This window comes from Adiantum capillus-veneris, chromosome 30, assembly GCF_014529385.1.
Source record: "Adiantum capillus-veneris isolate H3 chromosome 30, ASM1452938v2, whole genome shotgun sequence".
NCBI lineage: Eukaryota > Viridiplantae > Streptophyta > Polypodiopsida > Polypodiales > Pteridaceae > Adiantum > Adiantum capillus-veneris.
The window spans coordinates 30,724,033-30,748,432 of NC_140960.1; the positions used below are offsets into that span (position 1 = coordinate 30,724,033).

Consider the following 24,400-nt stretch of genomic DNA (forward strand, 5'->3'; position numbering starts at 1 on the left):
TGTGCTCAAGGGTTCCTTTTACTTACGGAAGGGAGAGCCTTCCGTTCCTTTATTGAGAGAGTGCAATGGACACAAACAACGTGAATGGAACTGTGAATGGAAGTGCATGAGATTGAGAGATAGAGAGAGAAGAGAATACGACTGTCGACATCAGAAAAGTTGTCAAACCCTCCTCCGAAGGCCCCACTCTCTATGGCGAGAGCGGTCTACTTATGATTGCACAAATCTCTACAATGCTTGGACTTGCCGACGATGTCGACAACGACGAGACGGGCTGAAAACTGAAATGGCTAAGGGCTGAAATCTGCAAATCTTTATCTGCTGAATTCTGACTCTATGTCGGTGACGATGTCGATGACGACGCGCCGAAAACGCAGATGCTGAAATCTGCGTTTTCCGATCTGAATCTGTAAACCTTGATGGATTTTACCGTGTGGCAAGGATCTGCTGCGGGAAGGTGAGATCTGCGAGGTTCGGGACTGGTACTGCGGGTGCTAACTGCTGAAAATTGAAAACGCTTGTCTTCTTGTGGCCTTGTCGCGATGGAACTGCAAAAACGCTGAGGTCCAAGCTGATCCAAAAACGCTAGGGATTGAATTCTGTTGTCGTGAAGGGGTTTTGCTGGGTCTGCTAATGCCGAAGCTGCTCTGCAAAGCAAAAATGCCAAGGCTTTGTGCTGCTGTTCTGCTACATCCAAAAATGCTATGTCTTGCAATCTGCAAAACGCTAGGTCTTCTGATGGGGTTCTGCTGAGAAGTTGCCTGTTGAGCAAGGTGCTCCTGCTGCCTCTTCTGCCAGAAAGTGCTAGCGCTAGGTTTGCTTATATACAAACTTAGCAAAATTGCCATACCTACTTTCCAACAAAAGTCACTTAAAAATAATAAGTGAAAAATGTCAAAAATAGGGAAAATAGGTTTAATGCATTGGAAAATTCTCTTGATGGATTCTGATGGGAATGCTGATGATCATGCTGTGTGCAACCGGAGGATATGCATCTAATCTAAGTGACTGGTCATGCACAATCTGTGAACAGACTCACAAAAGTGCCAGATCACTTCCTATTCTAACTGAACTGAACCCTAGTCATGCTGTAGCTTGTCCATGGACACAAGGTTGGATGTGTCACATGACATCCCTCCTTTTCAAAGTGAGGTACTGATACTGAACTGTATGGCATCGAGGGAGATCGCCAACAGGGTTTGGAATTCTGGGAAGGACTCTTCGCCGGCCCACTCTGATGTGGGGGTTGTGCGGTACTTGAACTTCATAAAGGTCTGCAATGCTTGCTTCTTTGGGCCGTGCCGAAAGCGACAAAGTCTTCTGTGGCTCTTTCAATGCTTCAACTTCGTCTAGAGTCATGCTTCTTCTTTCTTCAAGAATCTCAATGGTTGAAAATTCCTGAAACCACTTCCAACACAAAAACATGAACATACCTATTCCATGTAAAGTGACTGGAAAAAGACTATTCTTTCGAACAAACTGTGCATGTAATGCAGATGAACAAAGTGACGGACTGCCAAACCGTTCATCGAACACACGCAAACAATGAGGTTGAATCTTGACTTTTTGATCTAAATCAATCAATTGTGGCAAATCATAATGGAAATGCCCAGGCTTGATGCTCAATCTTTCTTGTGCTCTTTCTACGACTGTGTCATGCCAAGGAAGAGACATGGAATGTGACTTCCTTGAATGCATACTTTTCAGCTTTTCATGAGAAATCTGCATACATCCGTGCTCATTCATGAGGGAAACGTGCTCAATGTACAATATGTCATGCCTTTGGAAAGGAATCACATAAGGACGGTGACTAAAATACAGGAAACGATCACGAATGAAACACTCAAACAATGCGTATTGACTAAGCATGCGAACACATAATACTTCTTGTGGGAGTTCTTTGGACCTACGCTTGAGAGCCAAGATCGGTTCTTCGTGATTGATCGAATCTGCAATGAGGTTAGCTTCACTAGAGAAAGTTTCAACTAACACATCATCCTTGTGAACAATCACATCATCTTCATGCAAATCATCATGCTCGTGAGAAATCACATCGTGATCATCATGCAAATCATCATGCTTGTGAGAAATCACATCTTGATCATGCAAATCATCATGCTTGTCGGCAACAAGTTGTAATAGAAGTCAAAACCTGCGCTCGCTGCTGCTACCCCCTCCCCCCCCCCCCCCCCCCCAGCGTTGCTCGCTGTCCACCCACCCGCTGCCTCTTGCCCGTCATTGCTTGCCCCGCCCGCCCGCCCGCGCTGACTGCTCGCCGCTGCCGCCCCCGCCATTCCCTCACGCTGCTGCCAGCGCTAACGCTTTAGCCCCCCCCCCCCTTGCCCGCTGTGTTTTTTTTCTCCGCCCAGTGAGCTCGTTACAATTTGGCCCCTCCAGCACTGCGTCAGTCATTGGGGCAGTGCTTTGTGCGCCTCATTGCAGCATCCTCCCGTCGCCCTCTTCTCATGCCACAGCAGTAGACACAGATGAAGGCTCCAGCTTCGCTAGAGAGGGACTCGTTAGAAGCCCCCTCGCCCGATCTCGCTGAGCCCACCATTCGACTTGCTCTCTTGCCGACATAGCAAGCAGCCTTGCCGCAGAGGTAGAGCGATTGCAGGCGACTTCGGTCATCTGCAAGATTCTCGGCACCCGACCTAGCAGAGGAGAGCTGCGAGACCTTCTCCAAGCCCGCCTTCTCGCAGAGGTGGGCAAGATCTTGGATGTCCAGATTCTCGGACGGGGTTACTATCAGATCGAGTTTGAGACCTTCGAGATGGCGTCCAAGGTCATAGCTATGAGTCCACTGGCCATCCGAGTATCACGCGCCCACTTTCGACAGTGGCGACATGGTTTTGATCCGGCTTCGGATGTTCTAGTAGAGGAGGCAGACATCCCCATCTCAATCTGCTTTCCGGGTTTAGGGAGGGAGTACTTACCACTTCTTTCTAGGATTGGCTCCGTCATTGGGACTGTCCTGGAGACACCTCGTACGGCAGCATCAGTAACTGCCAAGGCGGCAGGCATCCCCTCAGTTCGAGTTTTGGTCAGAGATGCCCCCACGCTCCTAAAGGTTATCCTTCTGCCTTGGGTGAGTGGGGGTTGGTTTAGACAGAGTGTGGAGTACTCGGGCCTCCTGAACCAGTGCTTCATTTGCCAACAGATGGGCCATCTAGCGAAGGTCTGTCCACGGAGGAGGCCGCGACCTGCACCACAGCCCCAGCCTCAGCCCCAGCCTGCCAGGGCTATCCCGCAGCCACAGCCAGCGGCACAGTGCACACATGCAGAGCCACCCTCCGAGCCTGGGGCTCCAGCGGAGGAGGGGTGGCAGTAGGCCCGTGGCCGACGACGCCAGGGGCCACAACGTCAGCTTGGCACTCAGAGTGGCCCTCAGGTGCCTACTCAGCAGCAGTGGGTTCCCACGGCGAACCGCTTTGGTCCTCTTGAGCAGGAGGAGATCCTTGCGCCAGCCCCCACCTCTGCTTCTCACCCTCGACAGCCGCTCCCCCCCTCTTCCTCATCCTCCCCGCCTTCTGCTCCCGTCGCTTCTCCACCTCGCCCCTCTACCTTTGTCGCCCCATCCCGCCCCTCTTCTCCTCCGCTCCCCCCAGCTCCTTCTGCCCCCCCTCCTGCTCCAGTTTCACAGTGAACGCAGGAGATAGGTCCCTCTCCGGCGGCTAGGAGATCTCTTGGTAGCGCCTTTGCCACGAGTCGCCTAGCGAGAGAGGGTCAGGCCTTCTTGCGGCCCCCTTTGCAGATTCAGACATCTTCCCTTGCAGCTATCCCTCGTGGGTTGACGAGCATTGACATCCGACTCCGCTGGGATTTCTTCGACTACGGGTTCACTCGTTTTCTCGGCGATTCCGTAGCAGACCATGAGGCAGCCTGCTTCAGGGTCCATGTTTTGTTCCTCGCCGCTAGGGGGACAGAGGCCTTGGACTCAGCAGTTGGTTTCTCCTTCCCCCTCTGTGGTAGGGCCGAGACAGAGTGGTCCCTCGACTCAGTGGTGGGATGGTTGCATACACAGGTCCTAGAGTTCTCACCACATGGGAGAACTTGGATTACAGATATGCTGCAGACTTTGTGGCCATTGGCCAAGTTTGCGGTGACACCCCCAGACTCAACAGGATGTAGGCACATTGTGGTGTACTTCTTTGCTGATACGCAATGTTTGCCTTGCTATGTATACATTCATGAAGACTCCTGGACAAAGGAGGTTGCTTTACGCACGGCTCGCTCTGCTTGGGCTTTGGGCTAGGCACTCACTACAGTTACGCCTATCTAGAGGACGCTCGGATGCGGATTACTCCCCATCCAAGCCAACCTCGAAGATAGCCCGTCTTGTTGCTGCGGCAGCATCTGTTCTCTCTCGCTCCCCATGAGGATCGTCTCATGGAACGTGTAGGGACTAGGTGGGCCCTAGTTTCAGCGACAGCGGGGCCGATTGCGTCAGGAGCTTCAGCGTTGCCTTGTGGGAGGAGAGATTGATCTCCTCATGCTTCAAGAGCACCATCTGTGTGAGAGCCGAATTCGGCGATGTGGTCAGATTTTGCGTGGACGATATGATACCTTTTGGTCAGCTGCTTTTGGACCTGGAGGCATCCAGGGTGAGGTATGTATGACTATTGTGGACTCATTGCAGCAGGCCATTGTGGGCAGAGGGATTATTGTGCCAGGCAGGGCTCAATGGATTACTATGCAGGTTCAGGGTGGCCTTGTGGGCTTCCTGAACATCTATGCGCCCAATGTGGCGAGTGCTCGTGCAGAGTTTTGGTCACAGATTGTTGAGTCTTTGCCGCAGGCGGATCATTGGTGTATAGGAGGGGACTTCAACATGTTGGAGGACCCTTCTGACAGGATTGGTGGTAGCCATGCTACTGTGCATGGAGTCGAGTTGGCAGCTTGGGAGAGGTTGTGTATGACTTTGAGAGTCTCGGATACATGGCAGCACTTTGGTTTTGTGAGGCCCCCAGACAGTCTTGCCTTCTCTAGATCGGACCGCAGAGTGGGAGGAGTGAATCTATCGCGGATAGATCGCTTCTACACTAGTGACCACTTCAGTGACTTGGGGGGATCAATGGGCATCCTGGCAGGGACATCCTTCTCGGACCATGCACCAGTGATCCTCACAGTGGCAGATAGGGAGAGGAGTGGGAGCACGATGCTTCGCATCCCAGAGAGGGTCTTGTTGGACTCAGCACTCAGAGAGAGGGTAGAGGCTCTCTGGACAGAGGGCATGGACAGCCAGGCTTCACCTGCAGACAGAGTGGCCTCAGGCCTAGCTCAGCTTAGCCACTTTTTTCTTCAGGAGTCTCTGGCTCGCCGGGCTGCAGCGAGAGAGGCGGAGCAACGTCTCAGACGAGGCATTGCTTCACTACAGAGGATGCAGGAGCAGCATCCAGACAGTCCATGGTTGGAGGAGCAGTTACAGCAGGCTCAACAGGAGCTTGCTAGCACAGAGAAGAGGCGTCATGAGTTTAATTTTCACCGACAGGAATCTCAGTGGACTCAGGTGGGTGACAAAGTGACTGGTGCTTTTTTTGAGACGGTGGGACCTTGGCACTCGCATGCCAAGGTCATTCAGTTGAGGAGGCCCGATGGGTCAGTTGCTTGTGAGCCCGAGGATATGCGTGCAGTTGCTACTGACTTTTACCGTGAGTAACTGTCGGCTGAGCCTTAGTCAGAGCGGCAGGATGCATGCAGGGAGCAGGTTTGGGCACAGATGCCTTGTCTTGTGACAGAGGAGATGCGCCAGAGGCTAGAGATGCCACTTCAGCTTGAGGAGCTGCACACGGCTCTTAGGGCCCTCCCTCGTGGTAGCTGTCCAAGTGAGGATGGGTTGACTCCCAGCTTTTTCTTGGAGTACTGGGACTTGCTTGGCTCAGATCTTTGTAGTGCTTTTCAGTACATTTTGCACACAGGAGTGATGCCTGACAGCATGAGTGAGGGCCTGATCTACCTCATTCCCAAGGAGGGTGGCTCCTTGGATGAGATTCGACAATGGCGCCCCATCACCATCCTCAACTCAGCCTACAAAATTCTTGCCAAGGCTCTGAGTTTGAGGATTCAACCACTTTTAGAGAGCCCTATACATGGGACTCAGACAGGTTTTGTCAAGTAACGCAGTATCCTTGACAACATCTTTACTTTCTGGGAGGCTTCTGCCCTGGCATGGCTCCGTGGTGAGGACCTTGTGATTCTTCTTCTCGACTTTGAGAAGGCATACGATTGAGTTGATCGGGACTTTCTAGAGGGCACTCTCCGCAAGATGGGCTTCTCAGATGCTTGGATCAGAGGGGTGTCAGCTTTGTACAGACAGGCTCACAGTCAGGTGCTTTTGGCATGAGGGAGAGGTGGGCGCTTCATGCTCACACGCTCGGTCACATAGGGTTGTCCTCTTGCCCCCTTTCTCTTTCTGTTCTATGCGGAGGCGATGAGCAGTTTTTTGGTGTCACAGCAGGTTGGTCTTCGGGGCCTAGCACTCCCTATTCGGTGAGATGAGCTACTGGACGCTGAGTTTGCCGATGACTCAGCCTTGTACTTAGATGGCCAGGAGGCCAATCTTCACAAATGTGAGCAGGCTTTGGAGACCTTCTGTTGTGCATCGGGCGCACTGATCAACTGGAGAAAGACAGTGGCTTTCTCGGTTGGTAGTGCTCCTGTGCCAGATTGGATGCCAGGAGAGGGTTTCAGGTGGATTCCCCCAGGGTTTGCAGTTCGGTACTTGGGTTGTCAGGTTGGTTTGGACTTGTCTCTCAAGCAGCAGATTGCTCCTCTTCTCTTGTCTATCAGGAGAAAGCTGTTACATTGGAGCTCAGCACGACTTTCGCTGGCTGGTAGAGTAGTAGTTGCCAACCAGGTGCTGTTGGCGACTGTGTGGTACATCGATTCCTACTGGATCTTCTCGAGTTCTTGTATCAGCCAGGTAGAGAGGCTGATTAGGAACTTCTTTTGGTCAGGACGTGACACTCAGATGGCCCGAGCCAAGGTGGCTTGGTCGGTCATCACGCTTCCTTGTTCTCAGGGAGGGCTTGGGATCATTGATCCAGCACAATAGAGTAGAGCCCTTCTTGGGAAGTTCATAGTCAGAGGACTTCTTCCAGGTGAGGAGCCCTGGAAGGAGTTCTTGCTGCAGAGGCTTCGTGCCAGGGTGCCTCAGTCAGGAGGCCCTTGGTAACCTTCGACCAGATGGATCTTTACAGAGATGCGCCGAGTTGGTTTGAGCAGGACACTGGAGGACTGCTTCGCTGTGAGTTTGCTTCGTTCTTGGGAGCTCTTACGGCGTGGCCTGGAGCAGAGACAGTCGATGTGCACGGAGGAGTGCCTACGGCAGCCCCTCGTCTGGAACGCCATGGTTACCACTCAGAGAGGCCACTTGGTTGGTAGTCGGCCTCATGTTTCCTGGGGTCCCATGGCAGCAGGTCCAGCGCGTTCTCTAGGTGACTGGCTAGAGTTCACAGGTTTGTCAGAGGAGGTGCAGGGTTTCCAGCTACAGGACATGAGAGGGGTGCAGAGCATGTGTCAAGACATCTCAAAGTCAGTTCCAGCTGAGTGGCTTACGCCTCTCGAGCCAGTAGCACCCCGGTGGATGGGAGCCTTCACACGACTGGAGGTTCTCATTTTAGTCAGGGCCTGCTCAGAGACTGTCCCAGCCCTGTTCTTTGAGCTTCAGGGTGGGGGACGATTACAGCGAGTTGCAGTAGAGGCCCCGCAGGTAGCAGAGTGCTGTTTCCAGAGGATCCGAGTTGTGGGCATCTGTGGGAGGACTTGCGTCATAGACCCTGACCCAGCAGCTCTTGAGACCGGACACTGGAGGCTATGGGCTTGGGAGTGTTGTCCACTGGCACGAGACTCGAGTACAGTGGGATCCTGGTGAGTGGCTATGGAGGGACCCCTTCTCTTTTGCAGACCACCCAGGAGTCCCCTTCTTTCAGTACACTGTTCGGCTTGGACGTCATATACTTGCAGCACAGAGAGAGGCCCGCCCCGCTGCAGCACGTCATTGGTAGAAGGAGGGCCTCACAGTCGAGTTCTTGGCAGTCTTTTGGCAGAGGCTGTGGGACTCCAGACAGCCGAGGCGCGTCACTTTGTTTCAGTGGCTGGTTGCACACAGAGCTACAACAGTAGGGAGCTGGCTTGTGCATAGTGGTCTCTCGGCCGCATGTGCAGCCTGTGACCAGTTGGTGGAGAGTCAGCATCATTTTCTTTGGGACTGTCCCTCGGCCCAGCAGGTGTGGCTACGAGTTCTTCGGCTGATGCCTACTCTCTCCACGGCTAGACAGTACACTTGGGGGGCAGCGGCTTGGTCCACTCTCACGGGCCCGGCACTTCAGTTTGAGCTATCTTCCTCCAGCAGGATGATAGTGATACAGGGGGGGCGACCTACACTCCAGCTTGCTACAGAGCTTACTCCACAGGAGTGGTGCAGTGAGAGAGAGGAGTGTTGGGAGCTCATCAGTGGCCTGACACTTTGGTTCATCTGGCGGGCCCGCTGTTTTCGCATTTTTGAGGCTCGCTCTGTGCCACCAGCAGAGACTGTTCGTGACTTTTGGCTAGAGCTGATCCATACTCTCAGAGGACAGCTTGAGGGACTACAGGGCAGCTCCGACCGCATGCGGGAGCTCCGCAAGGCTTTCGTTTGACTCTGGCGCCCTGGGCCTTTCTACACCATTGTCCAGGGTGTGCTCAGATGGCACTACCGACCACCTGTGTGGCTCTTCCCTCCTCCCATCCCTTGATTTAGCCTCATTGTATATATGTTGTTCTTTCATTGGGAGAGTCTCCCCATCATGTTTGTTGTAGCCCTCTCTTGCAGAGGTGGTTGTAGCCCTACGGGCAGCTTTCATTAACTAATAGAAGGATCTTTTTCTCGAATTTTTTTTTTCATCATGCTTGTCATTGTCATCCAAACCATCATGCTTGTCATTGTCATGTAATTCTTCATGCTTATCATTATCATGCAAATCATGTGTGTCGTGCTTTGGAGAAGTAGAGACTGAGAGAGTCTCCTTTTTCTGATTCTGTGCAAAGTGCCCCTGCACTTGTGATCTGTTCTTGCAATCAAATCTTGCTTGTCTTTCTTTGCTCTCGCGCTATGGCTTCCATTCTTGCGTCGTATTCACGATCTATGGCTGTCCTTCTTTCTTCGTAGTCACGATCTATGGCTGCCCTTCTTTCTTCGTGTTCTAACTTCCTGTCCATAAACAACTGCGGAAACTCCTTCATAGGAGTTAGTGCAATACTTGGCGTAGATGGGGAAGGGAGTGGGTCAGAAAAACCTCTTGGTGGGGAAAATTCTTCTTCGCCTCTCTCATGCTTATCACCTCCAAGCGAAGTATCCATTCCTTCGAGTGATGATCATTCATTGAAGTCGTGGGTTCTTGTGGGTTCTTGTGGTCTTGGGTTCTTAAGTTCACGAGGAACTTGGGTTCTTGGGGGTCTTGGTTCTTGGGGTTCTTGAGGTTCTTGCAGGTCTTGAGGTTCTTAAGGTTCTTCTTTCGCTTGCAATCTGTGTTCGAGAAGGATCTTCTCTTCACCCGAGTTCTGCTCTTTTCCGCGGGCGCACCCCTTGACGGCCTTGCGCTCACACCAAGGTTTCTTTTTCCCACCTCATGTCGATTGGCCGGCTGCGAAGTGCACGGTCCGCTCTCAATGAGTGAAAAGAGGCACAAGGGGAGGCTAGACAAGCCCTTCTTTCTTGGGATTCCTGTCACTCTTCAAAAACACGATTAGGAATCGACACGCCCAAGAGGACTTGGGTTATGTACGACCGCAACAAGCAAAAAAATTCTTGTGATTCTTGTGGTTCTTTCCTTGAGTGATACAGAACACTGCCAAAGCTCTGGTACCAATGTAAGGTGCAGCGGAAGTGAATGTTGAACTTTGCTCAAGATGAGTGCTTCGAACTGTGCTCAAGGGTTCCTTTTACTTATGGAAGGGAGAGCCTTCCGTTCCTTTAGTGAGAGAGTGCAATGGACACAAACAAAGTGAATGGACACTATGAATGGAAGTGCATGAGACTGAGAGATGGAGAGAGAAGAGAATACGACACCAGAAAAGTTGTCAAACCCTCCTCCGAAGGCCCCACTCTCTATGGCGAGAGCGGTCTACTTATGATTGCACAAATCTCTACAATGCTTGGACTTGCCGACGATGTCGACGACGATGAGGACGACGACGAGACGGGCTGAAAACTGAAATCGCTAAGGGCTGAAATCTGCAAATCTTTATCTGCTGAATTCTGACTCTGTGTCGGTGACAATGTCGATGACGACAACGCGCTGAAAACGCAGATGCTGAAATCTGCGTTTTCTGGGCTGAATCTGTAAACCTTGATGGATTTCACCGTGCGGCGAGGATCTGCTGCGGGAAGGTGAGATCTGCGAGGTTCGGGACTGGTACTGCGGGTGCTAACTGCTGAAAACTGAAAATGCTGGTCTTCTTGTGGCCTTGTCGTGAGGGAACTGCAAAAGTGCTGAGGTCTAGGCTGATCCAAAAACGCTAGGGATTGAATTCTGCTGTCGTGAAGGGGTTCTGCTGTGTCTACTAATGCCGAAGTTGCTCTGCAATGCAAAAACGCCAAGGCTTTGTGCTGCTGTTTTGCTACATCCAAAAATGCTAGGACTTGCAATCTGCAAAACGCTAGGTCTTCTGATGGGGTTCTGCTGAGAAGTTGCCTGTTGAGCAAGGTGCTCCTGCTGCCTCTTCTGCCAGAAAGTGCTAGCGCTAGGTTTGCTTATATACAAACTTAGCAAAATTGCCCTACCTACTTTCCAACAAAAGTCACTTAAAAATAATAAGTGAAAAATGTCAAAAATAGGGAAAATAGGTTTAATGCATTGGAAAGTTCCTCTGATGGATTCTGATGGGAATGCTGATGATCATGCTGTGTGCAACCGGAGGATATGCATCTAATCTAAGTGACTGGTCATGCACGGTCTGCGAACAGACTCACAAAAGTGCCGGATCACTTCCTATTCTAATTGAACTGAACCCTGGTCATGTTGTAGCTTGTCCACGGACACATAGGGTTGGATGTGTTGTGCAAGCTAGACCCTCTGCCATGGGACCCCAAGAAACGTGAGGCCTGCTGGCCACCAAGTGGCCTCTCTATGTGGTAACCATGGGGTTCCAAACAAGTGGCTGTCTCAAACGCTCCTCCATGCAAGTGGGCTGGTGCTGCTCCAGGCCACTCCTCAACTGCTCCCAAGACCTAAGCAGACTCGCGGCAAAGGGTCCTCTCAACTCCTGCTCAGGCCGACCCGGCGCATCTCTGTAAAAATCCATCTAATGGACGGGCTCCAAGGACTGCCCGTATGAGAAACTCGAGCACGAATCCGTTGTAGCAACAACTCCTTCTAGGGCTCCTCCCTTGGAAGAAGTCCTCTGACCACCAGCTTCCCTAGGAGAGCTCTGCTCTGCCGTGCTGGATCGATGATCCCTAACCCGCTCTGAGAACATGGTAAGGTAATGACCTGCCTGGACACTTTGGCTCTGACTGATTGAGTGTCGTGCCCTGACAACAAAATTTTCAGATGAGCCTCTCCAGCTGGCTGATACAAGAACTCGAGAAGATCCAACAGGACGTGATGTACCACATAGTAGCCGACAACACTTGGTTGACCACTACCACTCTACCAGCCAAAGAGAGCTGTGCAGTAACTCCAATGTAGCAGCTTCCTCCTAATGGAGAGGAGAGGAGGAGGGGAGCAGTCTGCTGCTTTGGAGACAAATCTAGGCCAATCTGACAACCCCAAATATCGTACAATGGTCCCTGGGGGTATCCAAGTGAAGCCCTCACCTGGCGAGCAGTCAGGCATAGGAGCACTGCCAACCCAGAAAGCCATAGTCTTTCTCCAGTTGATCAGTGCCCCTGATGCACAACAAAACCTCTTCCACTTCTGTTTGCTCCTCTGGCTCCCTATCCACTGGCACTTCACCTTTGAAAGGCCTCAATAGACTTGCATGAAATGCATTGTGAATCTTCCAAGTATTTGGTAACTTCAATATGAAGGATACATTATCGATCTTCTCTTGAATCTGGAAAGGGCCGTAGTATCGCATACTCAACGTTGGAAAAAGCTGCTCCTTACTCTTCCAATTCCGTAGGCAAACCGTAAGAGCACCCAATCATCCACCTTCAGCTGAAGCTCATGTCGATACCTGTCTGCTGCCTTCTTATGCCGTGCTTGAGACTTCTCGAGAGCCTCATGCACCTTCGCAAGAGCAGTGTCCAGATCTTGAGCGTACTGATCTGCTTCAAAAATCTTATCTTTGGTGCTTAGAATAGGTGGAATGTCACGTGACACATCCAACCCTATGTGTCCGTGGACAAGCTACACCATAACAGGGTTTCCGTCAGTCCAGTCAGTTTAGATTAGAAGTGATCTGGCACTTTTGTGAGTCTATTCGTAGACCGTGCATGCCCAGCCACTCAGTGTAGATGCATATCCTCTGGTTGCACACTGCATAAGCATAAGCATTTCCATCAGATTCCATCAGTTGGGGAATTTTTCAAGTGACTTTATCCTATTTTTCCCTATTTTTAACATTTTTCACTTATTTATTAAGTGACGTTTGTTGGGAACTCAGTAGGGCAAATTGGGTAAGTTAATATATAAGCAAACCCAAGTTAGCACAATAGGGCAGATGAGCAAGGAGCACAGCAGGCTTCCAAGCAAGAGGTGTTCCCTCCCTCTCAGCAAGACCCTCCCCAAGCCATCTTGGTGAGGCCACCTCCCTTGAGCCCATCAGCGTTTTCTGGGATCGCCATCAAGCCTATCTTCCCCTTGGCGTTTCTCCACTTGCAACCATCGCCAGAAAGGTCAGCATCGTTGGCGTTTTACACACCTGCAGCAGCCTCAATATCCAGCGTTTTTGGTCGCCAACAAGCAGCATATCCAGCGTTTTTGTACTTCAGTTTTCAGCCTTGAAAAACACAGCACAACAGCGTTTTTGTAGCAGATACAGCAGCGCTAATTCGCAGCCCTAAAACCTGTAAAGCATCAGCGTTTTCAGCCTACAACAGTAGCATAAAAACGCAGCCCTGATCCCTTGTCTTGAGCGTTTTTATCAAGCCCTAATACCTTCGACAAAACCAGGGATTTTCAGCCATATGAAGCAGCCCCAAGATCACCCAGATCCTCAACATTTTCCCCTTGTGGACAGCAAATAGAAGAGAACCAAATTCAGCCCTAAAGTCATCATCGTCGTCATCGACATAGTCCCCGTTTGCATCAGTCCATGCATCATCATTGTACACCTTTGTGCAATCAAAGTTAGACCACTCTCGCCGACGAGAGTGGGGCCTTCGGAGGAGGGTTTTACAACCTCTCGGGTGTCGTATCTCTTTTTTCTCCTTCTCTCAGTCTCATACCCTTGCACGCACAATCAAGGTGGAAAGGTACGTTGTGTACGACATGTTTTAGGTACGTATGGAACGTACTTCCGTACTGAACCACCTTTCAGGTACGTAATAGGTACGTACCATTTGTAAAAAACTCATGTTTTAGTGGAAAACCCTTAGACTCATAAGCAATCTACATTACAAATTACAATGCTGAAAATGAACATATTGACAATTGGACATAAAACTCAAATGCCTCAAGCCTCGATGATAAATCATAAAACAAAGTTCAACTACAAGCTGCCAGTTGGGGTTGGTCTTGTGTGGCATGATGAATTTCTGTGAAGAGTGCAAACACATGAGAAATAGAGGGAGGGTTGTCGCGAAGAGTACGCGCAACGTAAGGAAAAACAGTGGGAGGGGCAAGAAAGAGAGCGGAGCTTACCTTTCTACACGGGAAATGACTCTTGAGTCCTGTCTATGAAGTTGTAAACTTCTTTGCAATCTCTGTTGCTCTTTGGAAAGTTACGTGAAGTGAGTATAAGGCATACAGCCTTGGGCTATTAGCCTATTAGCATTCCAGACCACCAAAAGGCCCCAAATTGGCTCGCGTTCAAGGTCCGCACCCTAACGCTACACATTCAGATTTTTAAAACTACAACACCGTACGGTACCGACGTACCGTACGGTACGTACCTTACCGTACCGTACGGTTGTACCGTACGAAAGGTAAGGTACGGACGTACCTATGCAAACTTGTGCACAATATCCACTCACTTTGTTCGTGATCATAGCACTCTCCATAAAGACGGAAAGCTCTCTCCTTTCCTAAGAACTAAAAGGAACCTTGAGCAAATAAAGATCACTAATCTTGAGAACATACAACATTCATTCCGCTGCACCTTACATTGGTATCAGAGCTTTGGAAGTGTTCTGCATTACTCAAGGAAAGAACCACAAGAACCACAAGAATTTTTTTTGCTTGTTGCGGTCGCACGAACCCAAGTTTACTTTGGCGTATCGTGTTTTGTTGAAGAGTGACAGGAATCCCAAGAAAGAAGGGCTTATCCAGTTTCCCCTTGTGTCTCTTTTCACTCATTGAGAGCGGACCGTGCACTTAGCGGCCGGCCAATCGACGTGAGGTGGGAAAAAGCAACCTTGGTGTGAGCGCAAGGCCGCCAAGGGGTGCGCCCGCGGAAAAGAGTAGAACTCGGGTGAAGAGAAGATCCTTCTCCAACGCGATTTGCAAGCAAAAGAAAACCTCAAGAACCTCAAGACCCTTAAGAACCTCTTGACACTCTATAATCTCAAATGGTGCCTTCCCCGTAGATGTATGAATTGTGTTGTTGTAGGCAAACTCCACCAAGGGAAAATACTTCTCCCATTGAGTCTTCTGATCAGAGATATATGACTTCAACAAGTCCAAAATCACTGACTTTGCTATCTCTCATTGCCCATTTGTCTATGGGTGGAACAAGGACGAGAATTGTAGTTGTGTACCAATATTCTCCTACCTTGGCCTCCAAAACAAACTTGTGAAGCGGGGATCTCTATCTGAAACTATAGACTCGGGCATACCATGTAATCGAAAAATCTGCGAGACAAACAGTTTAGCCTAATGATCAGGTTAACTGTCTTCTTTACCAGAATGAAGTGAGCGTGTTTGCTGAATTTGTCGATGATTGTCCAAATGCCATCATGTCTACTATGAGTCTTGGGAAGATAAAAAATGAAGTCCATTGCTATACTTTTCCACGGTCAGCTAGGTATGGGTAAATGTTGGAGAAGACCTGGTGTCTTATGCCTGTCAAACTTGACCTTTTGGAATACTAAACAACTGTAAACAAACTCGTCCACATCCTTGTTGAGCCTTGGCTAGTAGAAGTAGGGCTCCATACCTTCAAGGTGGTGTCTATGCCGCGATGACCCGAAAAAGGTGGACAATGGCACTCTATCAAAACCTTATTCCGCAATGCTCGCGTAACACACAACATAGTTTTCCACATCAAGTGTTGGATCCCCATCTAGCAATGAAGAGAGGTGGTGGAGATGTGTCATCATCTGATGGTGGCATCTCATGGTTATTGGTGCATTTTGGCTTTGTTCTGGTCCATCATATATTGTCCTTGACCTTTTGTTAGTGAGTTGACTCCTCTTTGATCCAGTTGCCCCATTTTTAGGCGAGGTGGTACATCTATTAGCTTTTATGCCAATTGCCATTATTTTGTTGACATGGCTTATTATGAGCCAGGTCAGCCCGCCTCCCCTATTTGCAGGACTCTAAGCGATTTATCGATATTTCAGTGACAGCTGCCCCCTTATTCTCATGCTTCAAGCTGTTGAGTTACTGAATTCTCTCTCTCTCTCTCTCTCTCTCTCTCTCTCTCTCTCTCTCTCTCTCTAATACCTGCACTCTTTGGTGCTTCTAGGGAAGCACTCTTCAAATGACGGTATAGGAAGAAAGTCTGGGGAAGAAGGATCCTTGGTGGAAGAGCGAGCGCGGTTAACATGCTGCACAAAAATGGGTCATCTCTCTCTCTCTCTCTCTCTCTCTCTCTCTCTCTCTCTCTCTCTCTCTGGCGCGGGGCTGAGGCTAGGGGTCACATGACAGGGGCTGCAGGGCGCGCTCGTGAGGCTGCAGCAGAGGTCTCGTGCAGCACAGCACTCGCGTTGGGAAGCAGAGGGCCAGGTCGTGCAGGAAACAAAGGGGGCAATCTCATGCAGCAAACAAGAGGGTAAGGACGCAGTCTCTCTCTCGCAGCCACTTCAGCCACCTGCTTGAAATTGCTGGGAACAGTGGCGTGCTGCCTTATTCTACTGAACTGTAGCCATACAGCAGTTCGTACCTGCCCGGCATCGCCCAAGAGGTATCAGCAGTCCTTCACGCGGGCCAAAGAGGGAGAGAGAGCAGTGTCGCGTAGGACAACAGCGCGTAGGACAGATCGCCCTCTCCTTCTACGCGTAGAAGGACTTCCTACGCGTAGCAAGTCCCCGGCACCCCTCCTCCATCTACGCGTAGAGAGACCCCCATCTCCTACGTTAAAGTTTAAAGGTCTTTAAGCTTTGAATTAAACTTTTAAAGTTTAAAGGTTTTTAAGCTTTAAAATAAACTTTTAAGTTTGCCTTATTCTCACTCCCTCACCCTAGTACCCTACCCCACATTTGTGGCTCGGGTTCGATGGATCCGCCTACTGAAGGGGAAGGGCCAGGTGTAGATAGCTACACCACCCCAAAAAAAACGACAGCTACTTTCAAACGGAGAAACAGAGATCTGTACTATCACCAGGATCCTTACGAGTTGGGAAAACCTCGAGGATACATGATGAGCTACTGATGGAGAAGGTCCAGCTGATGCTCAAATCAAAGCTAAACTATATGAGGGATGACATCAGGAAGGAAATGCACGCGAATGCTGAGAGCTACAGGAACTCCATGTATGGAGACATGACGAGAGAACTAAAGAGAGAGATCCGGGGGATACAGAATGAGGAAATTCAGATCGTGAAAACGGAATTACGAAACCTAATCAAGGCCGAAGTAAATGTAACAGAATGCGTTATGCAAAAGAAACTCGATGAGGCAGTAGCAAGTTTTGAAGCATGGAGAACAAATATGGAAAAGCACATGGGGGAAAAAGATGCAATAATCGAGGAGCTAAAAGGAGAACTTGCGGCTTGCAAATCTGCAACTAAGGAGAAGGGAGACGACCAACCTTCGGTACTGAAGGAGCTCGAGGACATGAAGGATCATATGAAAGCTCTACGAGAAGGAGATGAACAGAAATCGAAAACGGCATCTTCATTGGCGGAACGTCTTGTTAAGACACAAGAAAGGTTGATGAAGCAGAGAAATGGATTGAGGATGCGAAGAAAGGGAAGGCCCAGATGCCTGAGACCACACCCACCTCCACCATTATTAATATTACCATTGAGGAAGAGCAGAAAAGGAAGAATCGGGCTCTGCATGTGTGGGTCGCAGGAGTCAAAGACAAAGAGAATGTAGATGAAGAAGTGAGGGAACTGCTACAACGCATGGGCATCACAGAGCCTACTCACACAAGTGCGTGGAGAGTGGGCAAGAAAGGAATCGACGAGAAGGGAAACGTAAAGGATAGGGCACTTATTCTCCGCTTCCCGAATATAGAAATAAGGAAAGAATTTCTAAAGAAGAGGCCAACTCTTAAGAAAACCAGTATTTTCCTGGGAGATGACCTTACATTGGCACAAGTGGCACACATGCAAGAGTTGATGCCAGAGATCAGGGCAGCAAGAGAAAAGGGGAAAATCGCCTTTTATAGACGAGGGAAAGTAGTGGTTCTGGAAAAGCGCTCATCATGACGGTGCGAGACCTATGGGGCGACGCTCTGGATAGCGGCGTGGAATTGTAATGGATCATATAGGCTAGATGTAGGTGCCTTTGAAGACAGCTTTAGGGACAGAGACATAGTTTTCTACTCAGAGACACACCAGATACCGGGACAGCTTATGCCACATGTGAAGGGGTATTTATGGGAAACAGCTGGTCGACCAAATAAGAGATCTATGCGATAGCTGGGGTTCAGGAGGAGTAGCAGTCTTATTTAAAGAGGAGCTGAAACCACTACTACAGATTATCAGGAAGGATGAACAAGCAAGGTATATGTGGGTGAGAATGAGAGCCGAGACAGGTAGATTTCTATGTATCGCTATATGCTACTTCCCTCCAAGTACATCAGTCTACTCCTCACCTAAAGGACAGTCCCCTTTCTCCATACTGAATAATGACATATGGGAGTTCTCTAGAGATGGAGACATCGTTCTCTTAGGAGACTTTAATGCCAGAACGGCCAACTCTCAAGCAGTATTCTATGATACTTCTGAAGAAATGCTCAGAGAAGTGGATTTATCACAGGAGGGGCTTACTAGAAACTCACAGGATAAAGAACACACTGAATATGGGAGACATCTCATGGAAATGGCAACTACACATGGTTTGGCCATACTTAATGGTCTAGGGAATTTCCCTTTATCTAGGGGATTCAAATTTCACATGCTTCCCGCACAGGCATGGGGCCAGTACAGTGGATTATGTCATGACTTCACTAAGCTTTATTTCTAGTATCGAGGACTTTAAGGTGGGACCCAGACCGGTTGGGATTGCAGTGGATCATGCTCTCTTGACCTTATCAATCTCCTTCCAATACAATGCCTCTCAAGTACAAAGGAAGAAGACACACACAAGATATACTTTCACGCCAGAGACTGATCCAGTCTATGTGGAAAAGATCCATAATAGGATGTGGGCAGCCGAGCCAGTATATACTGTAGAGGAGATTACTTCTCAGCTAACAGAGGATACTACATGGAGCAGCACAAGAAGCATACCCACATACTCAGCTTGATCAGAAGAGAGGATCTGGGAACATGCCTCAAAACAGTTGGTACGACGAGGAATGCAGAGAGACGAGAACCCAGGTCCAGAAAGAGCTTACACTTGGGATCATCACATATAAGCAGTCTTGGATTGCTCTTCGGCGTATAGTACGTCGCAAGAAAAGGGCATTTTTAGCCAAACTGGAGAAGGATTTATATCAGCTCTTCTTGAGTCAGGACTCACATGAGGCCTGGCGTTTATTTCACGAGCACTCATCGCCTCCGACAATTACTTCTCTTGAGATTTGGGGTCAATATGTAACATCATTATATACGGTATCTGGACAGCCTCCATTACCAGATCCGCTAGAGCCATGCCCTGCTACTAGTACTTTCTTTACTACGGAAATGGTGGAAAAAGCCATTGCTAAGATGAAGACAAGAAGAGCATATGATCATGAGGGTTTAGTAGCAGAACATCTGAACCATGCAAGGGATCTACTTTCAGAAGTCCTTGCTCGTCTGTTTAATCGGGTCATGTGTGAAGGATTGCCTGAATCTTGGAAATTATCTACTGTCGTACCTATTTTCAAGTCAGGAGATCCTATGATGCACGGGAACTACTGTACCATTATGGTGGGTCACACATTGACCCGACTGTACGCATCCATTCTGGAACAAAAACTGAGTAGATGGGCAGAGAATGAGGGCATAAGGGCAACAGGACAAGCTGGATTCAGGAGAGGTTATTCCACTTTAGATCATATTCTTACGCTCAGAGCCATTATTGAGGAAGGAAGTGCAAGCGGGAGAAGGATGTATTGTTGCTTTGTGGATTTTCGGAAAGCTTTTGATACAGTACCAAGGGCCAGATTGATGCGCAAAATGCAAGAGTTAGGGGTCCCCGAAGAGATTATCTGGGGGATCATGGCCTTATACGGGTCAGTAACTGGTTATGTACGTACTCCAGAAGGGGATTCCGACATTGTTCATTCCACCGTTGGAGTAAAGCAGGGATGCCCACTGTCCCCTACTTTATTTGGTATGTATATAGATGAGGTATCAGATTACATTGATAGAGAGGGTGACAGAGGTGCCCCACTTGCAGGGTCATGGATCCCTTTGTTGTTGTATGCAGATGATATTGTATTGATAGCAGAATCACCGGATGGAATGCAGAGGCAGTTAGATGCATTACATAAATTCGCGGAGGACAGCGGACTGTCGGTAAATTTGGGTAAAACCAAAGTTATGGTGTTTAACACCACACCGCAGTGGGTTAGGAGATCGGCACCTACATTTGCATATGGCGAGGATACAGTAGAGTACACAGATGCATACACATACCTTGGTGTGGTATTTACAGGACCGAAGTTTACTCTTAAGAAAGCAGCAGATGCTAGATTGTCTAGAGCCTTTGCGGCCTTGGGAGGGTTGGAGAGGATGTGTTCACAAGTGCAGTTTCGGGAACCACGAACAAAACTTTGGCTCTTTGATACTGTGGTGGCTTCGGCTATGCTTTATGGGGTCCAGATTTGGGGACCATCTGTGGATCAGGATACTTGGAAGTCAATGGAGAGACCTTTGGTATCTATGATTTCCCGAACGATTAGAGCCAAGGCCTCTGTACCACACGCGATTACCCGAGCGGAACTAGCTGCCCCTCCGATCACTCTAGCTCGACATGCAAGACGCCCAGTCAGAGTATTGACCATGGAGGATATTGATGAGATTCGACAGCGACCGATAAGAGATTTCATTTGAACCCACCACCCCCCTCCCTCTATCTCGTTTCAGTTCCTTAGTGCTTTAGTTTTAGTTCTTTGTACTTTCCGTACTCAGACATGGTATCAGATTCACCAATTGTAACTTTTTGGTCTCATAGGTCATTTTGGCCTTTCGAAGACATATTAACATTCATAACATCTCTCTCTCTCTCTCTCTCTCTCTCTCTCTCTCTCTCTCTCTCTCTCTCTCTCTCTCTGTGTTTGCCTCCTCTACCTACTCTCATCTCTTCATTCCTTCACTTTCTTAGTGAATGTTGACCTTTAAGATACAGAAGATAGAGAAGTGAAGGTGGTTAACGCCCCCCCCACTTCGTTTCCAGAGTGGTATGCTTCTTTGTTTCAAAAACAATGTGTACAAGAGATTGTAACCTGAATGCTCATGCAATAATGATGGTACCTTGAAATTTGAATGAAGGCAAACAGAGAGATGACTTGGCACGCACTGCTAACTCTTTTTGAGACTTCACTTTTCTACTCAGTCTATCCTCAATGAGCCTCCTCTTGGGGCTGCTGTCTAATCGGAAAGGCTAAATCTATGCTTGGGAACATCGTATCTATCTCTGGATAGGCTGAAAACACCTTCTTTGGGACTGATACTGAATATATGGCCAAATGCTTCTATGTTGGGCCTCAACACCAATGCCATTTACTGTTGCAAATCGGCAGATCGACTGGGCTTGTATGGGGTGCAGAAACGCAGATCTCTGGCTGCAATCCTATTTAGTGATATTTTAGTTGAACCTCCCTTGTGATTTAAGAGGAGGTATCAGCTATCAGTGATCCATAGAGGTGGGCATGTGTTTACAGTTTCTCTAAATGTCGACCTGCCTAATTAAGAAGAAAGAGCATTTAACTTTACTGGTGCAATTCCTTGGTGCAATCAATGCTTAATGTAGTGGTTAGCTCTGTGAAAAAGCTCTTTGTTTACAAATTTATATAAGCAATAAGTACTTAAAGGGAATGACCAACCCTTGCAATCAATTCAGCTTGCCTGGTGTAACAAAATCAAATCTGAAGGTACTGGTTAGCTGTTTGAAAAATGCCATTTTCACAAATATAAACACATCAGGCTTTTAAGAGCTTTGGGCTACTTGATTAATTGTCCGATTGACACCTTTTTGTCTTTTTAATCGCGAAGTCCAGATATGGTTCGGCTAGTTTCTTATGAGCGTGTCCCTTTTTTGTCTTCAGGTAGCTATTGTAGAATCTGGGGCTGTCCGTTTATTGTTGGGTTTTCTGCAAAAAAATCCTGCAGAGAAAAGTAGTTCCCTGCTACTTCTATGTGAGTTATCAAAAGTCCCAGCCGGCAAGCTAGCCATTACTTCAGAAAAAGGCTCTATTCTTGTCATTGCAACTGTCCTCAATTCTGCCCCAGAAAATCGCAGGCCGCAGATCAGAGTCCTTTTGGATAATTTGTGCAAGGGTGATACAGAGATGATACTTGAAGCGGCCAGATCAACTCTTTTAGAGCCTCTGGTTGTTGGCTTGATTTCAGGTACACATAGTTTACTATCCGATAACGCTTCATTTAAAGCTTGTACCCTTTTTATAGTTTTGATGGATGTGTTTCTGCCAGGGAATGAGAATGTAAAGCTTGAGCTTGTCTCTGGTGTGTTGGACTCCTTTGATCTCAACGAGTTCAATAGTGCTGCCCTAGTTAGTGCAGGCATTGTGCCGCCATTGTTGAGCTTGGTTCAAGAGGGAACGTCTGAAAGCATGCATGCTGCTGTGAAACTGCTATCACGACTTTCCTGCACAGAACAAAACAAATTGCCTTTAGCAAAAGCTGGTGCCATTCGCATCCTTGTGAAGTTTTTGTCTCATCCTATAGATGAGGTTAAGGTAGATGTTACTTCAATACTTTCCAACCTTGCCACAGACAGAGACAGTGCCCTTGAGATTGACTCTGAAGGAGCAGTTGGCAGACTCTTTAACATGATGAAGTCAAAGGACACTCTTTTACAGGAGTATTCCTTGAAAACACTCGCGTCTATGGCGAAGGATAGTGGAACTGTGCGTAATCAAGTAACAGAATTGGGGACGATTCGCACTTTCTATGCTCTTTTAGAGAGCGGCAAGCTATCAATAGCAAGTCGCAGAAGCTTGCTTTGTTTTTTGCGTGATGTAACCAAAGATTCAGATAACTTAAGCGCTGTAGCACCTTCAGAAGCAGGTGTTAAGTACCTCATTGATCAGCTGGAATGTGATGCGATAGAAGAAAAAGAGGCATTGTTTGCCATCCTGGAGGCTCTTTCACAAGCTGAAGAGCTGGCAGCTGTTATGTTTTCGGATGAGAAGTTGTTAGTAGTTTGTGCAGACAATGTAAACCGATCTAACTCAATGATGCAAGAGAGTGCTGCTGGTTTGTTGGCGAAATGTGCAAGTTTTGGGATCAGAAGAACTAATGTGATGGCAATATTCATCAAATATGACCTATTTTCAGCTTTTTTAGTCCTGATTGATAATGTAGCTTGTACCAAAATGGCAAAGCAGCTTGCAGCTGAGGCAATATGCTGCCTATCCTCTTGCACTGTTGATCTATCCACACCAGTGTCAGCTGTAGTGGGGTGCTTGGCAAACATGGGAATCAAGAAGCTCCAAGCTTGTAGAGTGCATGGTGGGAAATGTAATGTCAGAGAAACATTCTGCCTAGTGCAAGCAGGTGCAATCCCTTCACTTGCCAATTTGATCAAAGGCGACGACGTGAAAACAGCTGGTTGGGCTGTCAAAGCACTTTACACCTTAATTGACGGCACTCGAAATGATCGTAAAGGAATCGACCTTCTCGTTAAAAGTGGCGTGGTAGTCCCAGTAGTAAAGCTTGTGGGGAAAGACCAAAGCTCCACAGAAGTGTCAATCAAACTGCTTGAGAAAATCTTTAGAGTGAGGAAATATAGAGATGCCCGAAATTCGAACGTTGCCAAAACTGTCCTGATGCAAACAATGGCAGCAGGTAATGCAGAGGTTCGCAAGCTAGCTGCTACTGCTTTAATGCATCTTGGAATGATACCCACAGATACAAGCTACATGACTGCAACTTCTACTTGAATAAAGGATCATGATAAGCTGGCTGGTCTATCAAAGCATGAGACACACTTGGCCTTGTTGCGGAAAGCAGCTTGCTAGCCCTAGTAGTAAAGCTTGTGGCTGAAGGGCAAGGCTTCGTTTAAGTGTCAGTCAAACGGCTGGACAAAAATGGAGGGAGAAAACATAGAGCACCAGAAACTGGAGTGCTGTCCATGTCAGCAGCTGGTGCGAAGGTTTGCAAGCTAGCTGCTAATGCTTTAATTCATCTTGATATGATACTTCGATATATCTACCTGACTAGTGCGACGTCCACATTGTTCAAGGGTCGTGATGAGTCTTGATATATCAAGGAGAGGGAAATATAATTATGATCAGTGCCTCAATTTGGTGAGCCCTATATCACACCTTTCCCCCCTGGCATTCTCTTATTTCAATGGCAAATATTCTTACCGAGGTTTGGGTCTCATATCAAGCCACAAAAGGTAACAAATCTTCTCATATAGATGCCTTGTTACCTTGTAACTTTATGTAAAGTGTTCCTTGGTAATTGTTCATTTGAGGACTCAGTACAGTTGTACTGACCATGCTACAGTGTATAATTCTTTCATGTGCTTACATATTTGACCAGAATAACAAGAAGCAAAATAATGGAGCTATTAGCTTTTCAGTAAATGTGTAAGAACCTGTGTGTGCGCGCTCACGTCTGGATCCTGTTTGTGTGTGTGAGAGAGAGAGAGAGAGAGAGAGAGAGAGAGAGAGAGAGAGAGAGAGAGAGAGAGAGAGAGAGAGAGAGAGAGAGAGAGAGAGAGAGAGAGAGAGAGAGAGAGAGAGAGAGAGAGAGAGAGATGAAATGTTATATTAACGTCTTCAAAAGGCCATAATGACCTATGAGA

At 48.3% G+C, this 24,400-nt stretch overlaps 1 protein-coding gene across 1 annotated transcript in view; it reads left to right on the top strand.

Moving 5' to 3' along the window:
• The window catches only part of LOC147417743 (U-box domain-containing protein 44-like), a 53,706-nt gene extending 29,527 nt beyond the window's left edge, over positions 1-24,179 (top strand). The window contains exons 2-3 of the mRNA XM_086506684.1: positions 21,672-21,975; positions 22,057-24,179. Of these exons, the coding sequence (XP_086362810.1) occupies positions 21,672-21,975; positions 22,057-23,528 (1,776 nt within the window). The 3' untranslated portion in view covers positions 23,529-24,179. The remainder of the gene's footprint in view (positions 1-21,671; positions 21,976-22,056) is intronic.
• The last annotated feature ends 221 nt before the right edge of the window (positions 24,180-24,400 follow it).